Below are 15606 nucleotides of genomic sequence, written 5' to 3' on the forward strand. Positions count from 1 at the left end.
TTTCTTGGAGGTTCTTAGGGGACAGGGGGTGAGATTTCTGAGAGCCTGGTATATAGTAATTGTATATACACAACTTTCTAGACATGGGACAATTCTAAGTAGGTGCACCACGTTCATTTAGACTGCAGTCAGGACTCAGGACTACATCTGACCGGTCCTATAGCTGCGCCAGATCTTGAACCCAAGCTGCTCGTACCATCCCTCAAGACTGACCCAATCCACAAAGACTCCTTCGACTCCACGTTGCTTCATGTCCTCGATCGCGTGGCAGAGGAGAGCAAGTCCGGCTCCTGCCTTACGATATTCTTCATCGACTCCGACGCAGCCGATCAGCCCGGTCTTGGGCCCACAGAGGGGTGGGAGGGCCCAGTTCTGCTGTAGGACCGGCGACGACGGTGACAGCATCAGCGTCCAACCTACCTGTTTCCCGTGCGAGTCGAACGCAGCCATGATGCTGGAGGGGTGTTCTTTAGGATCGAGCTTGTGATACATGTCGACCCAGGCCTGGGTGGGTCAGTGTCGAGTCGGTAGGATCGGAGACGGGGAACGGGTACTCACCGGATTGTAGGAGAAGTTCTTCTTTTGGCCGGCCAAACACTCTTCATACTGCTCGGGCTGAAGAGGGGCAAAAGTGAAGCCTCGCTCTTTAGCACGCGCGACGTACTTTTCTGGAGGCTGGAAATCTTTGATATCCTGGTACAGATCGACAGATCTTGGAATCAGAGGGTTGAGACGGAAACCGCGGTGAACGAAGAACCTTTGTACTTCTTGCCCGAGATCGGTCGGAATACCGGGCCAGAACCGTGGGAATGAGCTTCCAAGTGATAGGGAACATGGTTTGTAATTCTTCATAAGCCACGTCCGCGCTTCTGCGATCAAGGCTGTGCCCACACCCTGGCGTTGGTAGCTGGGGTGGACTGCGAGGACAGCCAGCTGACAGCACGTCGTGCCTCGGTTAGTTGTCATATACATGACGCAGAAGCCAATGATCTTTGATTCTAGTCGAGCAACGAAGTGATGTCCGTTGGCCTGGGTCAAAAATCTGTTAAGACTGTCTGCTGGTAGTGGATATGTCGGCAGGGCAGTATTCCAGACTTCCACCAGTTCAGTCAGATCACTTGCGGCTTCGAATGGCGACACGTGGATAGAACCCAGCGCGACATTCTTTGATCCAACCGGTAGGGCACCCTTTGGGATTATGGCACCGAAAAGAATATTTGCCGCGGCCGTGAAAGCCTCAATCATCGGCTCGTAGGTAGTTATATACGTCTTGATGCTGTCATCGTCCAAAAAGTCGTAAGGACTGCAAGCGGCTATGGTAACCAGTTTTCGAGTGTGCTGAGCGAGCTTCAGGCCCATCTCTCTCTGAAAGGGCGACTCTCGTGCGTTGAAGGTGATGAGAACAACAGCATCAGCAGCTTCGACAAGCTTGTATTGCTCAGTCGATAGTCCTGCGGAGCCGTAGTGAAGCTCAACAGTTGCTGGATTGTGGGCTTTGAAGACCTCGCCGAACACCGTGGCATCGTAAGCTCCTTTCATCCTTAAACCCTCCCCGTCGACTGCACCTCCTGCAGGGGTTCTTTCCCCTGGGAACAGCAGTATAAGGTGTCCCGATTTTGATAGAGGCAAGACATCAGGATCACTGCGGACAAGGGTAACTGAAAGTGAATAGGCGTTGTTTGCAAGCGTGGCAGCTTTCCTGTTCAACGTAACCAGATCATCGAGATTCCGCGTTAGGAGCGCTGTATCCCAGCTTAGAAAGTTGCTCTTCAACTTGACCACGCGACGGTATGCTTCGTCCAGACGTGAAGCTGATATCTGACTAGACTGTACGGCCTCGCAGACTTTTTGGATTGAGGCTACTTGGACAGCAAATGTATGGCATATCATGATACTGTCACTACCGGCTTCCAAGGAGAGAACTGCTCCCTGTTCAGTACCGTACGTGGCTCGAATCCCGTCCATCTCGAGGCAGTCTGTAATGATCATCCCGTCATATTGCATCTCATTGCGGAGAATGCTCAAGACATCAGCGGAGAGCGTGGCAGGCAGTTTGCCGTCACCGATGGCAGGTAAGGAGATATGCGCAGTCATCACTGCCTCAACACCCTCTGCCACAGCTCGACGGAAGGGGATCAGCTCGCATCTCTCCAGTTGCTCTCTTGTCTTTTGTATCACTGGAAGCCCATAATGGGAGTCCACCGCAGTATCTCCGTGTCCGGGGAAATGCTTGACACTGGGAATGATCTTCTGTTCTCGAAGTCCTTGCGCAGCAGCGCTTGCAAACCGACCAACAAATTCCGGGTCGTCTCCGGGGCTCCGGACGCCTATGACTGGATTCAAGGGCTCTGAATTGATATCGCAGACAGGGGCATAATTCATGTTGATCCCGAAGAACCTCAACGTCTCACCGGTGACCTGGCCAACCTGATACGCCAATTCTGGCGAATGGGTGGCTCCAAGGGCCATTGGTCCGGGTAACTGAGCAGCAATAGGTGGTGAGATCCGGGTGACCAGTCCGTTCTCTTGGTCAATTCCTATAAAGAGAGGATATTCGTGTCCTGCCAGTCTAGCTTCCTCTTGCAGAGCCAGAGTGAGAGACTTGTACCGGGATCAGCGGTCCTTTCTTCGTTGGGGTCGGGATATCGGGGTGGCTGCTGTCATACATACCTGGAGCTGCATTGCATTTTGAATATTCCTTTTGAACAGGACAATGCCACCTATCCCGTACTCGTGGATCAAAGTCTTGATCTCTGGACTCGGTACAATACCATGGAAGCCGACCGCAAAAAGCTAACAAGCATCGTCAGGTCAATCTAGTGATTGATTATCTAGACGTCAATATAGTGACCTTACCTGGCCAACTTTTTTCTGTAAATCTTCTGGCAGCATCTTTTCAGATCGTTGCGACTGCAAATGGGTGAAGCTTTATCTCGGTTACTTGGGTTGAAATCCTCTCAATCCAGCTCCTAGTGTTGAATATACACCATTTTATACAGGAGAAACAAGATCAATGAGAAACGACAACTTTTATAGCAGCTTGTCTATGAATTTGAATGGAGCATGAAGGTCAATTGCTGGAGACGATGGTGGAGAAGGGTGCGGAGAACACCTGACGCGTTTCAGACGAACTGCCCTGATATTCGAATCGATTCTTCTCTCCTCGTGTTGACACTATGGGTTTACCGCGGAGTGCCTGTTGGAAGTCTTTGTTAGCGTCGTGAAGGATTCAATTTGGTCCGAGTAACCAATATAATGGGGCCGAAGATCAGGAGACGATGCGAGATTGCCTCCAGGAATGCAACAGTAGATGCGGGGTAGCATTGGCCATCAACCACCGCTGGCGTTGACACTTTCTCCCATCACGGTGATGATCTGTCGATATTTCAACTTAATGGGCGAAATCCCGGCTTATAAGGTCGGTTCGCCTCTTTTCTGATGTTAAAAAGCAGCATCTAACATCGATCAATGCAGCTGGAAGTCGTTACGCCATTGTCGTCATGTCTCTGAATGGTCGTCCGTCCAATCAACCAAGTATATTAATCGATGACACTGATCACGACGATGGCAGGCAACGTGATGAGAGAAGCAATACAAAAGCTACAATGACTGCACAAGAAGTCCAGTCAACGCGCGACGACTTCGAACGGCTGTTCGGTGTGGATGAACATTCATATGAACAACCAACAACCACGCGAAGAGAACTATGGTCTTACTATCTTTACTACAACGGTATTGCCTTTGGCTCTTTTTGCTAGAACTTACTGACAAGACATCTCGTGCTCTGCTCAGGTGACAATGGTGTTGGTCCGGGTTCTTATAGTCAAGCACTGTAATGAAGAATGCGTCTGTAACCACATTAGACCCCAGCTAATACATCTACGTTGAAGCTTTCAGTCAGCCTTGAACGGGGCAGGCTGGCAACCGGGAACTAATCCGCGTCAACCATGCAAAGATTCCTCTCCCTGTGTTGTCTCGTGGGCTGGAGGCACGCGGTCCGTCTCCTCCGTGGTCTTGATTGCTAATGGATTGTGTTTTACCTTCATGACGGTGATATTCGTTTGGCTCGGCAGTGCGGCCGACTACGGATCGTTTGGTCGTTGGCTTCTGCTGGCACTGACAGTAGTGTGCTGGGCTCTTCAGTATGGCATGATGGCGATCAGGCACCCGAGTCAATGGCCTGCCGCTATGGCGATGTATGTAGTGGCATACATCGCCTACGGAGCTACTTTGGTTTTCTATGCAGCTGTGTTTCCCAGGCTTGCTCGATACATGCCGCACGTCCGCAAAGCTCGTGAAGAGGATCTGAAGGAGGGCAAAATCAGTCGGCAAGAGTATGATGCAATTGAATCCTTGGAGAGAAACCATATCAGGTATGGTTCCATTGCCCATTCATAGGGCAATGCTTATGAGCGGAATAGCAATATATCGACTGCCCACAGCAATATTGGATATTTGTTCACTCTCGCACTGAACTTGAGTGTTTTGCTTCCCCTACAGAACAATACGTATTCGAACAATCTCGCCCTCTGCTTGACAAACTCATGTAAGTAATCTTGTGAACTAATGCATACCACAAATTGACGGCTGCTAGACTGGGTGGTTTTAGGAGTATGGTGGTTCATCTTCCAGCAGAAACGGCCAGGCCCTAAGGTTCCAAAGGGCTCGAACTATGCAACGATTGGCTTCAAGCAAATCTGGCTTGCGCTCAGAGAGGTCCGGTCTTTGCCACAGACATTCCTCTATTTCATCGCTTACTTTCTGCTTGCCGATGGGCTAAATACGACCGGTGAGTGCAGCCAGTCTTGCACCTAAAGGTCAGGCCAGATGAACGAAGCTGATGCAATCTCTTCAGGAACCTTGGTTTCCATCATCCAAAACGACTACGTATCCTTCTCATTTCTGCAGTTAACTTATCTGGGCATCACACAGGCTGTATGCTCAATCACCTCGACTTTCGGATTCTGGTATATCCAAAAGTACTTCAAATTTCGAACCAAGACCATGTTCCTAGTCACAAACCTCTTCAGCGCCCTGATCCCACTCTGGGGAATGGTCGGACTCTGGACGCAGCGAGTCGGGTACCATAACCGAGTAAGTGTCCCATCTTCAATCGCCTCAGCTTCCAAACTCACAATCATCCGCAGTGGGAATTCTACTTCTACAATGTCGTTTTCGGCCTGTTTCAAGCCCCCTACTACGCTGTACGCTGTACCACAACTCCCGTCCCGTTCGAAACGAGGCTAACCTGTCCCACCCGGGCAATGCACACGTAGTACGCGCAAACAATGATAAGCGAGCTCATGCCCCAGGGCTACGATAACATGTTCTTCGCGCTCTTCGGCATCACAAATCGAGCTGTAAGCAACAAGCAATCATTCCCGCAATGCAGGCTGCCTACATACATCCCTGCCCCCTATCTCCTACCAATAGGATAAATAGAACAGAGTAGAGTGCTGATTCGGTCTAGTCCTCCATCATCGGTCCCAATGTGATTCAGGCCATTATCAACGATACGCAGAATAACTGGATGGGGTTCCCGTTCTTGTTTGCCATTTGTGCTGCGGCAATGATTACGATTGCCTTTGTGGATGTGGAGAAAGGGCGCGCTGATGCGAGGCGGTTCGCGGAGGCGCGGAAGATTGCGCGGGTGTCTGCCGAAACGGGCCTGAGCAGAGATAAAGTCTTGAAGGGCTCGGGTGGTATCGCGACGGGTGTAGAGGGAGGTGGTCCATCGCGGGAGTGATGATCTGCTCTAGACGGTTGGAGGTCACTTCATACAGCTGTATCAAGGGAATCCTAATGATGCACTGACCAATTGGATACCAGTGAGACGAAATATATATAATAACTCAGTAAAGCTAACACATTCTATACTAACTGCCAATACTCCAGTGGAGCGCTCTATATCCTGTCTATATCTATACTACATTATTGTATCGACAAATGCTTAGTTCATGCTTCTGCCCGAGCCTGCTTCTGCTCAATTGCTTTCTGGGAGTACTTCAAATCAGCAGCTTCCCGCCACCGTGGGCCATGGATAACTGTCAACCAAACCAGGACACCAGCGAATACCAGAAACAGGGCAGATATGGTATTGAACCACCCGACACCAAGCGACTGAGTAGCAGGTAAGACAACGCCGGTGCCCAGTGCCGCAAACACGTATCGAAAGACGTAACTGCTGGCGACGACTTCCGCGCTGCGGCCATGCGGTTGCATCACATCGAGACAGTAGGATTGAAGACTAGGAAAACAGAACATTTGCGCCACGCCCTGCAGGAACATTGCTACCACGGGCACCGCGATGCCACCAACCTCTCGATCGAGTGTCCAGCCGTAGACCAGGAGACAGCCTGGTGTAACGATGCAGATGTATGGGAGACAGGACCGGAGTCGGTCCTCCGACACGCGCTGCCCATTGCGTTTTTTAATGTATTTTTTCACAGTGTAATCGGCCCAGCGGCCGCCCACGAAGGTGCCGGCCAGGTATCCGCAGCCTGGTGCAAGGTAGAAGAGCCCAGCTTGGATTGGGCTGGACAAATGAAAGCGGGGGTTGAGAACGTATCGAATTGGCGTCAACAGAGCGTATTGGTTCCAGACCAGAGCGCCGGCTGCTAGGCCGGTAATGAAGATATTCGGATGGGAGAAGGGAAGAAGGAGAGCACGTAAGGGTGAGATGCGCTGCCACAGCATTTTGATCCTCTTCGGATGACTGTGGCCCGCAAGCTCGGCCTTTGATGTGTACGGAATGGTCTCTGGGAGGAACAGTGTGATTAACAGGACGGCGAAGCCGGTCAGTGCGGTCAAGAGCCAGAAGATGACTCTCCAGTGCCTGAATGTGACCACAATACCCTGGGTTCGACGAGGCGTGTTAGCGACTAGGTAGACTCCATGTTCTTATCATTAGGTACAAGCTCACCCCTAGGAATGGACCCAGAGCAGGTCCCGTCATACTTCCTGATAGAAACCATGCCAATGCAGTGGCTCTGGCCCGAGGCTCGTAGATGTCCCCAATTGCAGAGCTTCCCACCACGAGGAATGACGTGCCCTGTAGGGCAGTGAGAACTCGGAATATAAAGTATGCAGGAAGGTTGGGAGATAAGGCAGTGGCGGCCGTGGAGAGCCAAAATAGCAGCCCGCTTAGGATAAATATCTGTAGGGAGCTGCAGTCAGACAGTGAACTGACAGCGCTGCAAAGGTTGCTTCGGGCACACTTACAGGACGACGACCCCATACCTGGCTGAGAGGACCCCAAAACAAGCAAGAGACGGCCATAGTCGCAAGATACAGCGCATTACTGGCATTTATCACGTCTCCTGTCGTTCTAAATGTCGTTGCAAGTTCCGGAACAGCGGTTAGGATAGCAGTTGAAGAAATGGGTGTAAGGAAAGCACAATATGTTAAAATAGTCACGATGGCTATCTTCCGAGACGGGGAGAACCGCAGGTATTGCTCTGCATCTTCCTCCTCATACTCATCTGTCTCCGTTGAACTGTCATGGTTCACAAGGTGACTTTGTACTTGAACAAGGGTCTTAGGTGAGCTAGGAAACGAGCTATAAGGCGAATTCGCCCCTTGAGGGCCCTCTACGGGCAGCTGGGTTGTAGAAGAGTTCAGGGAGTAACTGTCAGACATGGTTCTGTCTTCTGATCTGGACCAAAGTACCCCGAGCATTGTGCACGGCGATTTAGGGATTGAGACAGTGTAGTCTTGCAAGTACTGGAACAAATGCGTTCGATCTTCTGGTCACAAACAATTGACTTCGATATATTGAAGAAGGCTTCTGTGTGCATCTCAAGTGAGACAATCAAATGTCCGGGAGACCCAAAGGGTGGTTGGGTCCTTGAGTACATGAAGGACGCGCAACCCATAGGAAAGATATGGAAAGGGAGACCTCGCCACGGCAAACAAAGGTACAAGCAACAGCTGTCAAGCATCTTGACGCAATGTGCAGTCCATGACCTTAGGGGTACTGTTCAGACGGCTGCCACCTAGACCATCGAGCATTACGCGTCGCGATGCAATGCCTTCAATTTTCAGCCCGACCATCATCACGTTGATGAAGCACGCAATGGCTAGAGTCCTTAGGGATGTGAGGTTCAGAAGCTCTCAGTAGCTCGATTTGGAAGCACTACGCAGTCTTTCTCAAATATGTTATAATATTCGACCCACGCAGAGACGACTGAGGTAAACAGAGACCCAATGATCCTCTCAAACGGTGGATACGTTGATGGGCCGCTATATGCTTCGGGAGAGGGCCCGAATGCCTATAGCTTGGCCAGGAGTGGAAACATGATCGACAACGCAGAACAACGGGGCTGGTGCGTGGCCAACAGCAGCCCTGGTAAATCGCATAAGGCCGATCCTCAAGGAACGCGTGATACGCATCATCTCATAGAGAGCTTGCATAGTGTTACACCATACTTTCAATTGAGAAGAGATGCATTAAGCTCCGGTTGGAGCCTGTGTGGCGTACAGATACGCCTGTCGGCGATCATCTCGTGGCCAAGGAACCGCAATGGACGGAAGCGTACATTCCGTCAGCAAAGGAGAAGCAGGGGAATTTGAATGACTTGTTTTCGACAATAAACCATGGGGCAGATTGACAATAATGAGATATCTCCTTTGCATAGAGAGGTACGGAGTAGATGTTCAGCATTCTGAGCATCCGTTACCTAATCAACCTTGGCGATCACCCTTGGTGGATCAACCAAGGGATAAGCGACTCAGGGAGGTCATTCCAGAAACCGATCGACCTGAGAGTCCTGACTCCTGAAACAGGGACCATCTGGTTTCTAATATGCTCATCTGCGATTGGTTCTTTACTTGATGATAGATCTTCGGACCCGTAGCAGGCAGGGTAGCAAACTGGAGCTGAGAAGCAAGGGTAAATAGGGAGTAAGGTAGCAAGCATCTCACTGTTCCATAATGACGAGGCTTTCCGCTTCCGCTTCCGTTGTTCCTCGGTGTTAACTCTCTCAACTATCCTTAGGCATCCCTGGGCAGTGAAGCTCATCAGGGAAAGTTGAGTGGTCCGAAATCTGATGGTGATAGTTTTGCTGTAAGACTTTCAGCAGACCTTTCATCGACTCGAATCTGTAAACAGACTGGACATTATGAGCCTCAACATCAGTATCAGATGCTTTTAGCTGGAGGGAGGCCTTTTGTGACTGAATCTGCTTTCCGAGCAGTCCAAGTTATGCTGTATCGTCGCCCTTGATTGAAGCAGAAACAGGTCGCCAAGTCATCAGATAAGATAGCTTGTTAACTTGTCAGTTTTAAGCCACCAACAGCCACTGATGTCTGCTGTCTTTCAGTGTAGAGAGGTACGCTTCCCCCCGAGAAAGGGGCGTAGATAGATGATGCGTTTGCCAAGGTCGACACAGTGGCGGGAGGACCAGCTGCAAGCACTCATTGGTCGATGTCTGCATCTTGAGATGCTGAGATCGGAGATGAGAATGATGATGAGGATGTTGTTATTGGTGATGTTGCATGCGGGGCAAGAGTTCGACCGCTGAAGTTACGGAAAATGACCATGACGTCGCAGCCCACTCCCCTCTTGGCAGTCGTTGTAACTTGTGCCCTCTGAAACTCGCCAGCAAGCAATTAATTAATTCCTTTGACTCGGTGTCTCTGGTAGGAGGCTCTCTTCCTTCTTCATCCCCACTCAAGCTTACTTCCTCTTAGTTTCTAAATAATCTTTCCATTAGCGGTTGCTGAGTTTTCTTCTTGGACTACGTGGTTTTCTTGTCACACAGACAGCGGTATACCCAACATGAGCTCCAGTAAGGATCCACAGTCTGCCATTCCCCCTGCAAGCAAAGGGTCATGGTCCAGCTTCTTGAAGGTGAGTTCTGACTCTGACGTTTCGCTCTTATGTCTTCTTAGACAAATTATGGTTGAATTGGTTCAACTAACATTGATGTTCTGCTAGTCGATCGCCTCCTTCAACGGAGATCTTTCCTCGTTAACCGCTCCTCCCTTCATTCTTTCGGGCACCTCTTTGACGGAATACTCTGCCTACTGGGCTGAACATCCCAGTCTCTTTGTGGCTGCGGCCAAAGAAGCTGACCCTGAGAAGCGAGCGTTGGCTGTTCTGAAATGGTTTCTCAGCACGCTGCGTCAACAGTACTGCTCTCGCAGTGAGAAGCTGGGCAGTGAGAAGAAGCCTCTAAACCCCTTCCTGGGTGAGCTTTTCCTCGGCAAGTGGGAAAAAGACCCGGACGCCGGGGAGACTACCTTGATCAGCGAGCAAGTCAGGTTCGTTTTTCCTTAGTTGGTCTCAGCTGCGACCCGGTACTGACCCATAACAGCCACCACCCCCCTGCCACAGCGTATGCGATCACCAACGAGAAGCACGGTATTGAGGTAAGTCAAGAGAAATTAAGCGTACGGATGTAATTGACTAGAATCTTACAATGATATTCTCGCTAGCTACAAGGATACAATGCGCAGAAGGCATCCTTCTCCAACACCATTCAAATCAAGCAGATCGGCCATGCCTTGCTGACAATCACCCCTCCATCCGCGGACAAGAACGATCCGGCCCAGAAGGAGCGCTACCTCATCACACTCCCATACTTGCATGTCGAGTCCCTCATCTACGGTACACCATTCATGGAATTGGAAAGATCGACCATGATCGCCAGTAGCACGGGGTACATCGCCAAAATCAATTACTCCGGCAAGGGTTGGCTCAGCGGCAAGAAGAACACTTTCAACGCCGTGCTCTACCACGAAAAGGACGGGGAGAGGAAACCCCTATACACCGCAGAGGGACAATGGTCCGACACATTCGTTATCAAGGACGCCCGCACCAACAAGGAGATCGACCGCTACATCGCCAAGGACATGAAGACCAGCCCGCTGACCGTCGCCCCTCTGGAGGAGCAAGATCTATGGGAGAGCCGGCGAGCCTGGCGCGACGTCGCATCCGCCATCGAGCGCGGTGATATGGACGCCACCTCCGTGGCCAAGTCGAAGATCGAGAATGCTCAACGCGAGCTCCGCAAAGTCGAAAAGGCCGAAAACCGGGAATGGGAGCGCCGGTTCTTCAAGCGCGTCGATGAAACAGCCGACGAGGAGTTCCAACGTCTGGCTCGGATGGTCGGCCTGACTTCACTCGAGAGTGATAAGACCGGTGGCGTCTGGCGTTTTGACAAGGACCGCGCCGCAAATGCCAAGCCTCCCTATCACCAGACCGGTGGCGAGGGACTCGGAGTGTCCGAGTAAGCCTCCAATCTGCGAGTTGTTACTACAAGAACAGGGCTGCCAGACACGTTCATACAGCATGCACTATGCACTATGTCACAAGTGGACGTCGCGAATATAGAATGTTAATCCTTTTTTTGGGTACGTGGGATCCGTTCATCGGTTTTGTCTCTCCGTTTTTAGGAGTTCCGATTCTTGTATATAGGAAGGTTACGCAGTAGTCTTGAACACTTAGAATCCACAAGTTGAGCAAATCAGTCCATCACATCGCTTCTTACCGTCTTACTCCATGAAAATGCCAGTCCATCGGAGAATAGGTCATCCTCGAACGCTGAGGCACCCAAATCATACAAGATCTTTCCCCGCAGACGGTCGATACCTGCTACGTAGATATGGGTGGTCTGCACATGGAACCCAGTAATAGGCAGTCCGGACCAACTCTGCTACAGCTCTCATCGTACCAACTGCCTACGATCAAAGAATCGAAGGAAAGAAAATCATATCAAACGCCATCCCAAATCATTTCAATTCATTTCCTGTATTTCCCGGAGCCCCCATCCCTTGTCCTAATCCAGTCAGAATTGCATAAATGTAGTCCCCAAATGACACCGGATAAGTAGTACAGGAAGGAAGCTGGAAGTATGCAAAACAGACGCACATAAGGAAAAGGGAAATCAGAAGGCAGCTTTTTTCTGTCATGAACAAACATCAAGTGGAAAAAAGAGCCAGATTGAGGAAATCGAACTGGCAATCTGGAATATGGATGAAAGAGAATCATGCTTGGATGGGAGAAAACTGAACCGGCAATTCTGAAACAACAACAACAGCAGAGAGGTCATGAACCGTCAATGATGATAACAAAGAAAAGGAAATATGCCTCGCATTTTTCTCCGTTGAATACAGTATCATCAGCATATCCCTGCGTAGCATATCAAATCCTGGAGAAGAGCTGACCGAGCTCCCCTCGTCGAGAGTAGAGATTACACGTTGGATGATGGCATAAGAAAGGTGACAGAACACAACAGTGCAGTATAGGAATTTTTTTGACCCAGGCATGCCGCCTCGTAGAAAATAGAGAGAAGAGGAAAGAACAAGTTCAAAAGAAAAGAGCATGGTGAGAAAAAAAAAGTATGATGTGACAGTAAACATTCCCATCAACCGGAAAATGATGCGAACGCCTTGACCCTTTAATGGCCGTAATTGCCTCCCCAGCCACCGCGTCCAGTATTTCCGTAATAGTTAGCGAAACCTGCGCCTCCGTAGTTACCGTAACCGGTAGCCTGGTGGTGTGTCTGGCCTGTGGCACCAGCCTGGTGTCCGCCAAGTCCACCCAGTCCACTGCCGTACTGGGGGTTCAGATGAGGGTATCCACCGAATCCCTGCTGTCCCTGCTGGCCTTGAAGAGGGGGAAGGCCAGTCTGCGCCTGAGGCTGTCCGGGCACACTGTTAGTGGCAGAGCCCGGACGGTTGGCCTGCGCAAGGGAGGGGCTGGGCCCGGCCGCCTTAGGTGTCTCGAAGCTCTTCGTCTCCTCCGCGGTCACCGGAGGCTGCTGGGACATGGGCTGGTTTTGTCCGAAACCAGCCTGTGTGCGGCCAAAAACGTCCGACATGCCCGCGCCAAAGGCGTTGGTGCCAGCGGCGGTCTGCTGGGTCTCAGAAGGCTGCGTGGATCCAGTGCGGCCATAGACGGAGTCACGGCCGGGAGCAGATTGGTTGAAACTACCCGCGGTAGCAGGCGAGGAGGAGTGGTCGTAGGAGAAACCGTGCGGCTGGCCATACATACCAGCCTTGCCATATGGGCCATACTGATTGCCATATCCATACTGAGTGCTGTGCGGCATGTAGTGTTGGTCATCATAGCGGCGAGCATCGTCGTACATGGGTCGGTTTCTTCCGTACTGGTGCTGAGTCATCTGGCTCATGTACGAAGCATAGTGAGGGTTGGAGTAGTAGGGGTATCCGTAACCGTACGCATGAGCGGCACCTTGACCAGGCATGTGCTGCGCAGTTGGAGTTTGAGTAGCGGCGGGGAGAGTTGGGTTCGGGGTGTTGTGCCCGCTGCTAGGAGCATCAACATGGCCATAGCGGCTGGGAGGCTGAGTGGTGGGAGCTTGGGGCTGCACCTCAGCGCCGGAGACACCGAAACCAGCCGCCGCCCTTTGAGCCACAGAGGCATCCTGGGACTGGCCATAGGTGCCATAGTAGTTGTAAGGGAGGCGCTGGTCAACAGCGTAGAAAGGAGAGTATTCGCTGCCGGATGTGACAGTGGGCTGGACGGGGGCCTGGTTTGCAAATGGCTCCTGCACTTGGGGTTGAGGCTGGGTGACCTGCTGAGAGAACGGGTCGTAAGGCTTCTGGGCCTCGGTGTAGCGGGCAAAATCGGTGAAAGAGGAATCGGCAGCGGATACTTGTGGGACAGGAGGAAGTCCGGGAGCCGGACGGGAAACAGTAGGAGTCTCGGTGGATGGCTGGGCATGAGTGGAAGGAGGTAGAGAGGCACGAGGGGCGACGGGAGAGTGTTGAGGGGGCTGAGCACGCGTTTCAGCGTTTTCTCTGTTCTCGTCAATATCGACATCGGCAGCATCGCCGTTCAGACCCATGCTGCCAAACTGCACAGCCGCACGATCAACGGCGTGGTTTCCAGGCATGACTACAGCTTCTTGCTGTTCCATGACACGACGCTGCGATCCGGGGGCCCGAGCGCCGGACTTGAATACACTCGAAGGGAAGGCAGCTTGAGCAGCTTGACGAGCGGGGGTAGAGACAGCTGCGATGCTGTTGGCGTCAAGGGTGCTGCCCACTGTGCTAGCCGCAGTGGCTGTGGGAGCGGGAGGTGAAACATCGGGGATTTGTTCGAGGTTTGTCTTGGTCAGACCATCCTTGGGAGGAGTGATGTGTGAAGTGGAAGGAGTAACCGGGACTTCAGCAGGCTGCTTAGGAAGGACAGGTTCAGGTCCTTTCTCGACGGGAATAGGTACAGGGACAGGGACCGGGGCAGGAGCGGGGGCGGTAGCAGCAGCGGGAGCTGGAGCTGGAGCGGGTACGGGGGCAGGAGTAGGGACAGATTCGGCTGTTTTCTGCTCCGCTGCTGGCTCAGCGGCAGGCTGTTGTTCTTCGGCGGGAGCGGGAACTGGGACAGGCGCAGGCGCAGGCGTAGGTGTGACTGCGGGCTTCTTTTGCGGAGGCGGCGCAGGCTTTGCGAACAAGCTCGCCCAACCTTTCTTAGTGCCATCCGGCATCGCGTTGGCCTTCGGGGCCTCTTTGACAGCGTCGGTGGTCGTATCGGCGTCGACAGTGGTAGTTCCGACCTCGATCGATTTCTCGGGAACGATCGTTGTCTCCACAACGTCCACCGTGGCAGTGACAACGGGCTTCTCGGCGCGTGCCCCGTTAGCACTAACAGCTCCAGCTCGGGCGCCACGGCCACCACGACCACGATCTCCACGGGCGCGTCCACGACCCTCGAATCCGCCACGTCCACGGCCTGAGCGAACGGAACTTGTGGTTGCCTCGGTCGGGGTGCTCTGAGCCTCCTTGGCCTTGGAGCGGTTCCGGTCGGTCGTCTTTTTCTTCACCTCACCCCACTGTGAGACGTTGCCTGTTAAGATAGGACGATCAAAGTCAGAGCCAATTCCAGTGAACAGCAGATGTAGGGACACGAGATACAACTCGGGAAATCCATGATCATACCTTCAGTAATGCGCTCAATAGCATCCTCGAGTACGCCGTCGGCATCTTCCAGGGCAAAGACGAGATCCTCATCGGTCCAGTCAGGGAACAATTCCTTCAGTGTGGGCAGATCGTTCGAGTATTTCTTCTTCATCTGACCAATTTCTCCTTCATCTTCAAATGTGATCTGGTCTGAGGTGTCTGCCTTGGCCGATCTGCTGCCTCCGCGACCACCTCTGGAGCTATAGCCACCTCGACCACCACGAGCGGATACTCTGCCTCGAGAGGCAGAAGGCCGTGTTTGAACTTCAGACATATCTTCTGGTAGTGTTGATGTATCTCCAAAACGGAGCAATTAAATAATAGAAGAGGAGATTGAAGGAATTTCCGACGTCGACGGTGGGGACGACAAAATGTGGCTGACCTGAACGGGTAAAAAGAGGTCGCTGGGTAGTGGAAATGATCACAGCTGCACCCTCACGAGAGGACAGCACCAAAACCACGGGCACAAGGGCCGCCGAATCCGGGGACACAACGGGGGAAAAAGGGAAAAGAGAAGACGGAGGACGGAGGAGGAGGATAGCTGAGAAAAGGAAAAAAGAATAATAAGAAAAAAGGGAAGTTATTATAGACTTGTGGGGGGAAGAGGAAGTAGTAGAGAGAGTGGGAAGAAGGGAGGGAAGAGATTAATTATTGGGACTTTGGATCAAGATCGAAATGGCA

General features: G+C 51.9%; 5 protein-coding genes across 5 annotated transcripts, besides 1 other annotated feature; 2 read left to right on the forward strand and 3 right to left on the reverse strand.

The window, feature by feature from the left end:
• Nucleotides 1–141: 141 nt before the first annotated feature.
• On the reverse strand, nt 142–2892 carry NFIA_065550 (putative beta-N-acetylglucosaminidase; the record flags this gene model as incomplete). Its single annotated transcript, XM_001263287.1, has 4 exons — nt 142–504; nt 559–2601; nt 2671–2793; nt 2857–2892. The coding sequence occupies 4 exons, from the start codon at nt 2890–2892 to the stop codon at nt 142–144; spliced, it is 2565 nt and encodes an 854-aa protein (XP_001263288.1).
• Nucleotides 2893–4044: 1152 nt separating this feature from the next.
• On the forward strand, nt 4045–5746 carry NFIA_065560 (uncharacterized protein; the record flags this gene model as incomplete). Its single annotated transcript, XM_001263288.1, has 7 exons — nt 4045–4373; nt 4422–4546; nt 4595–4789; nt 4856–5094; nt 5148–5204; nt 5277–5360; nt 5471–5746. The coding sequence occupies 7 exons, from the start codon at nt 4045–4047 to the stop codon at nt 5744–5746; spliced, it is 1305 nt and encodes a 434-aa protein (XP_001263289.1).
• Nucleotides 5747–5955: 209 nt separating this feature from the next.
• NFIA_065570 (putative MFS transporter) lies at nt 5956–7638 on the reverse strand (the record flags this gene model as incomplete). Its single annotated transcript, XM_001263289.1, has 3 exons — nt 5956–6855; nt 6923–7156; nt 7222–7638. 3 exons carry the CDS (start codon nt 7636–7638, stop codon nt 5956–5958), a joined length of 1551 nt encoding a protein of 516 aa, XP_001263290.1.
• A 2140-nt stretch (nt 7639–9778) lies between these two features.
• On the forward strand, nt 9779–11235 carry NFIA_065580 (OSBP family protein; the record flags this gene model as incomplete). Its single annotated transcript, XM_001263290.1, has 4 exons — nt 9779–9850; nt 9938–10263; nt 10317–10371; nt 10438–11235. The coding sequence occupies 4 exons, from the start codon at nt 9779–9781 to the stop codon at nt 11233–11235; spliced, it is 1251 nt and encodes a 416-aa protein (XP_001263291.1).
• Nucleotides 11236–12401: 1166 nt separating this feature from the next.
• NFIA_065590 (putative RNAPII degradation factor Def1) lies at nt 12402–15199 on the reverse strand (the record flags this gene model as incomplete). The annotated part of the gene is made up of 2 exons (XM_001263291.1): nt 12402–14812; nt 14905–15199. The coding sequence occupies 2 exons, from the start codon at nt 15197–15199 to the stop codon at nt 12402–12404; spliced, it is 2706 nt and encodes a 901-aa protein (XP_001263292.1).
• Nucleotides 14209–14254: a microsatellite.
• Nucleotides 15200–15606: the final 407 nt, after the last annotated feature.

Source organism: Aspergillus fischeri, genomic scaffold (assembly GCF_000149645.3).
Source record: "Aspergillus fischeri NRRL 181 1099437636252 genomic scaffold, whole genome shotgun sequence".
Taxonomy (NCBI): Eukaryota; Fungi; Ascomycota; class Eurotiomycetes; order Eurotiales; family Aspergillaceae; genus Aspergillus; species Aspergillus fischeri.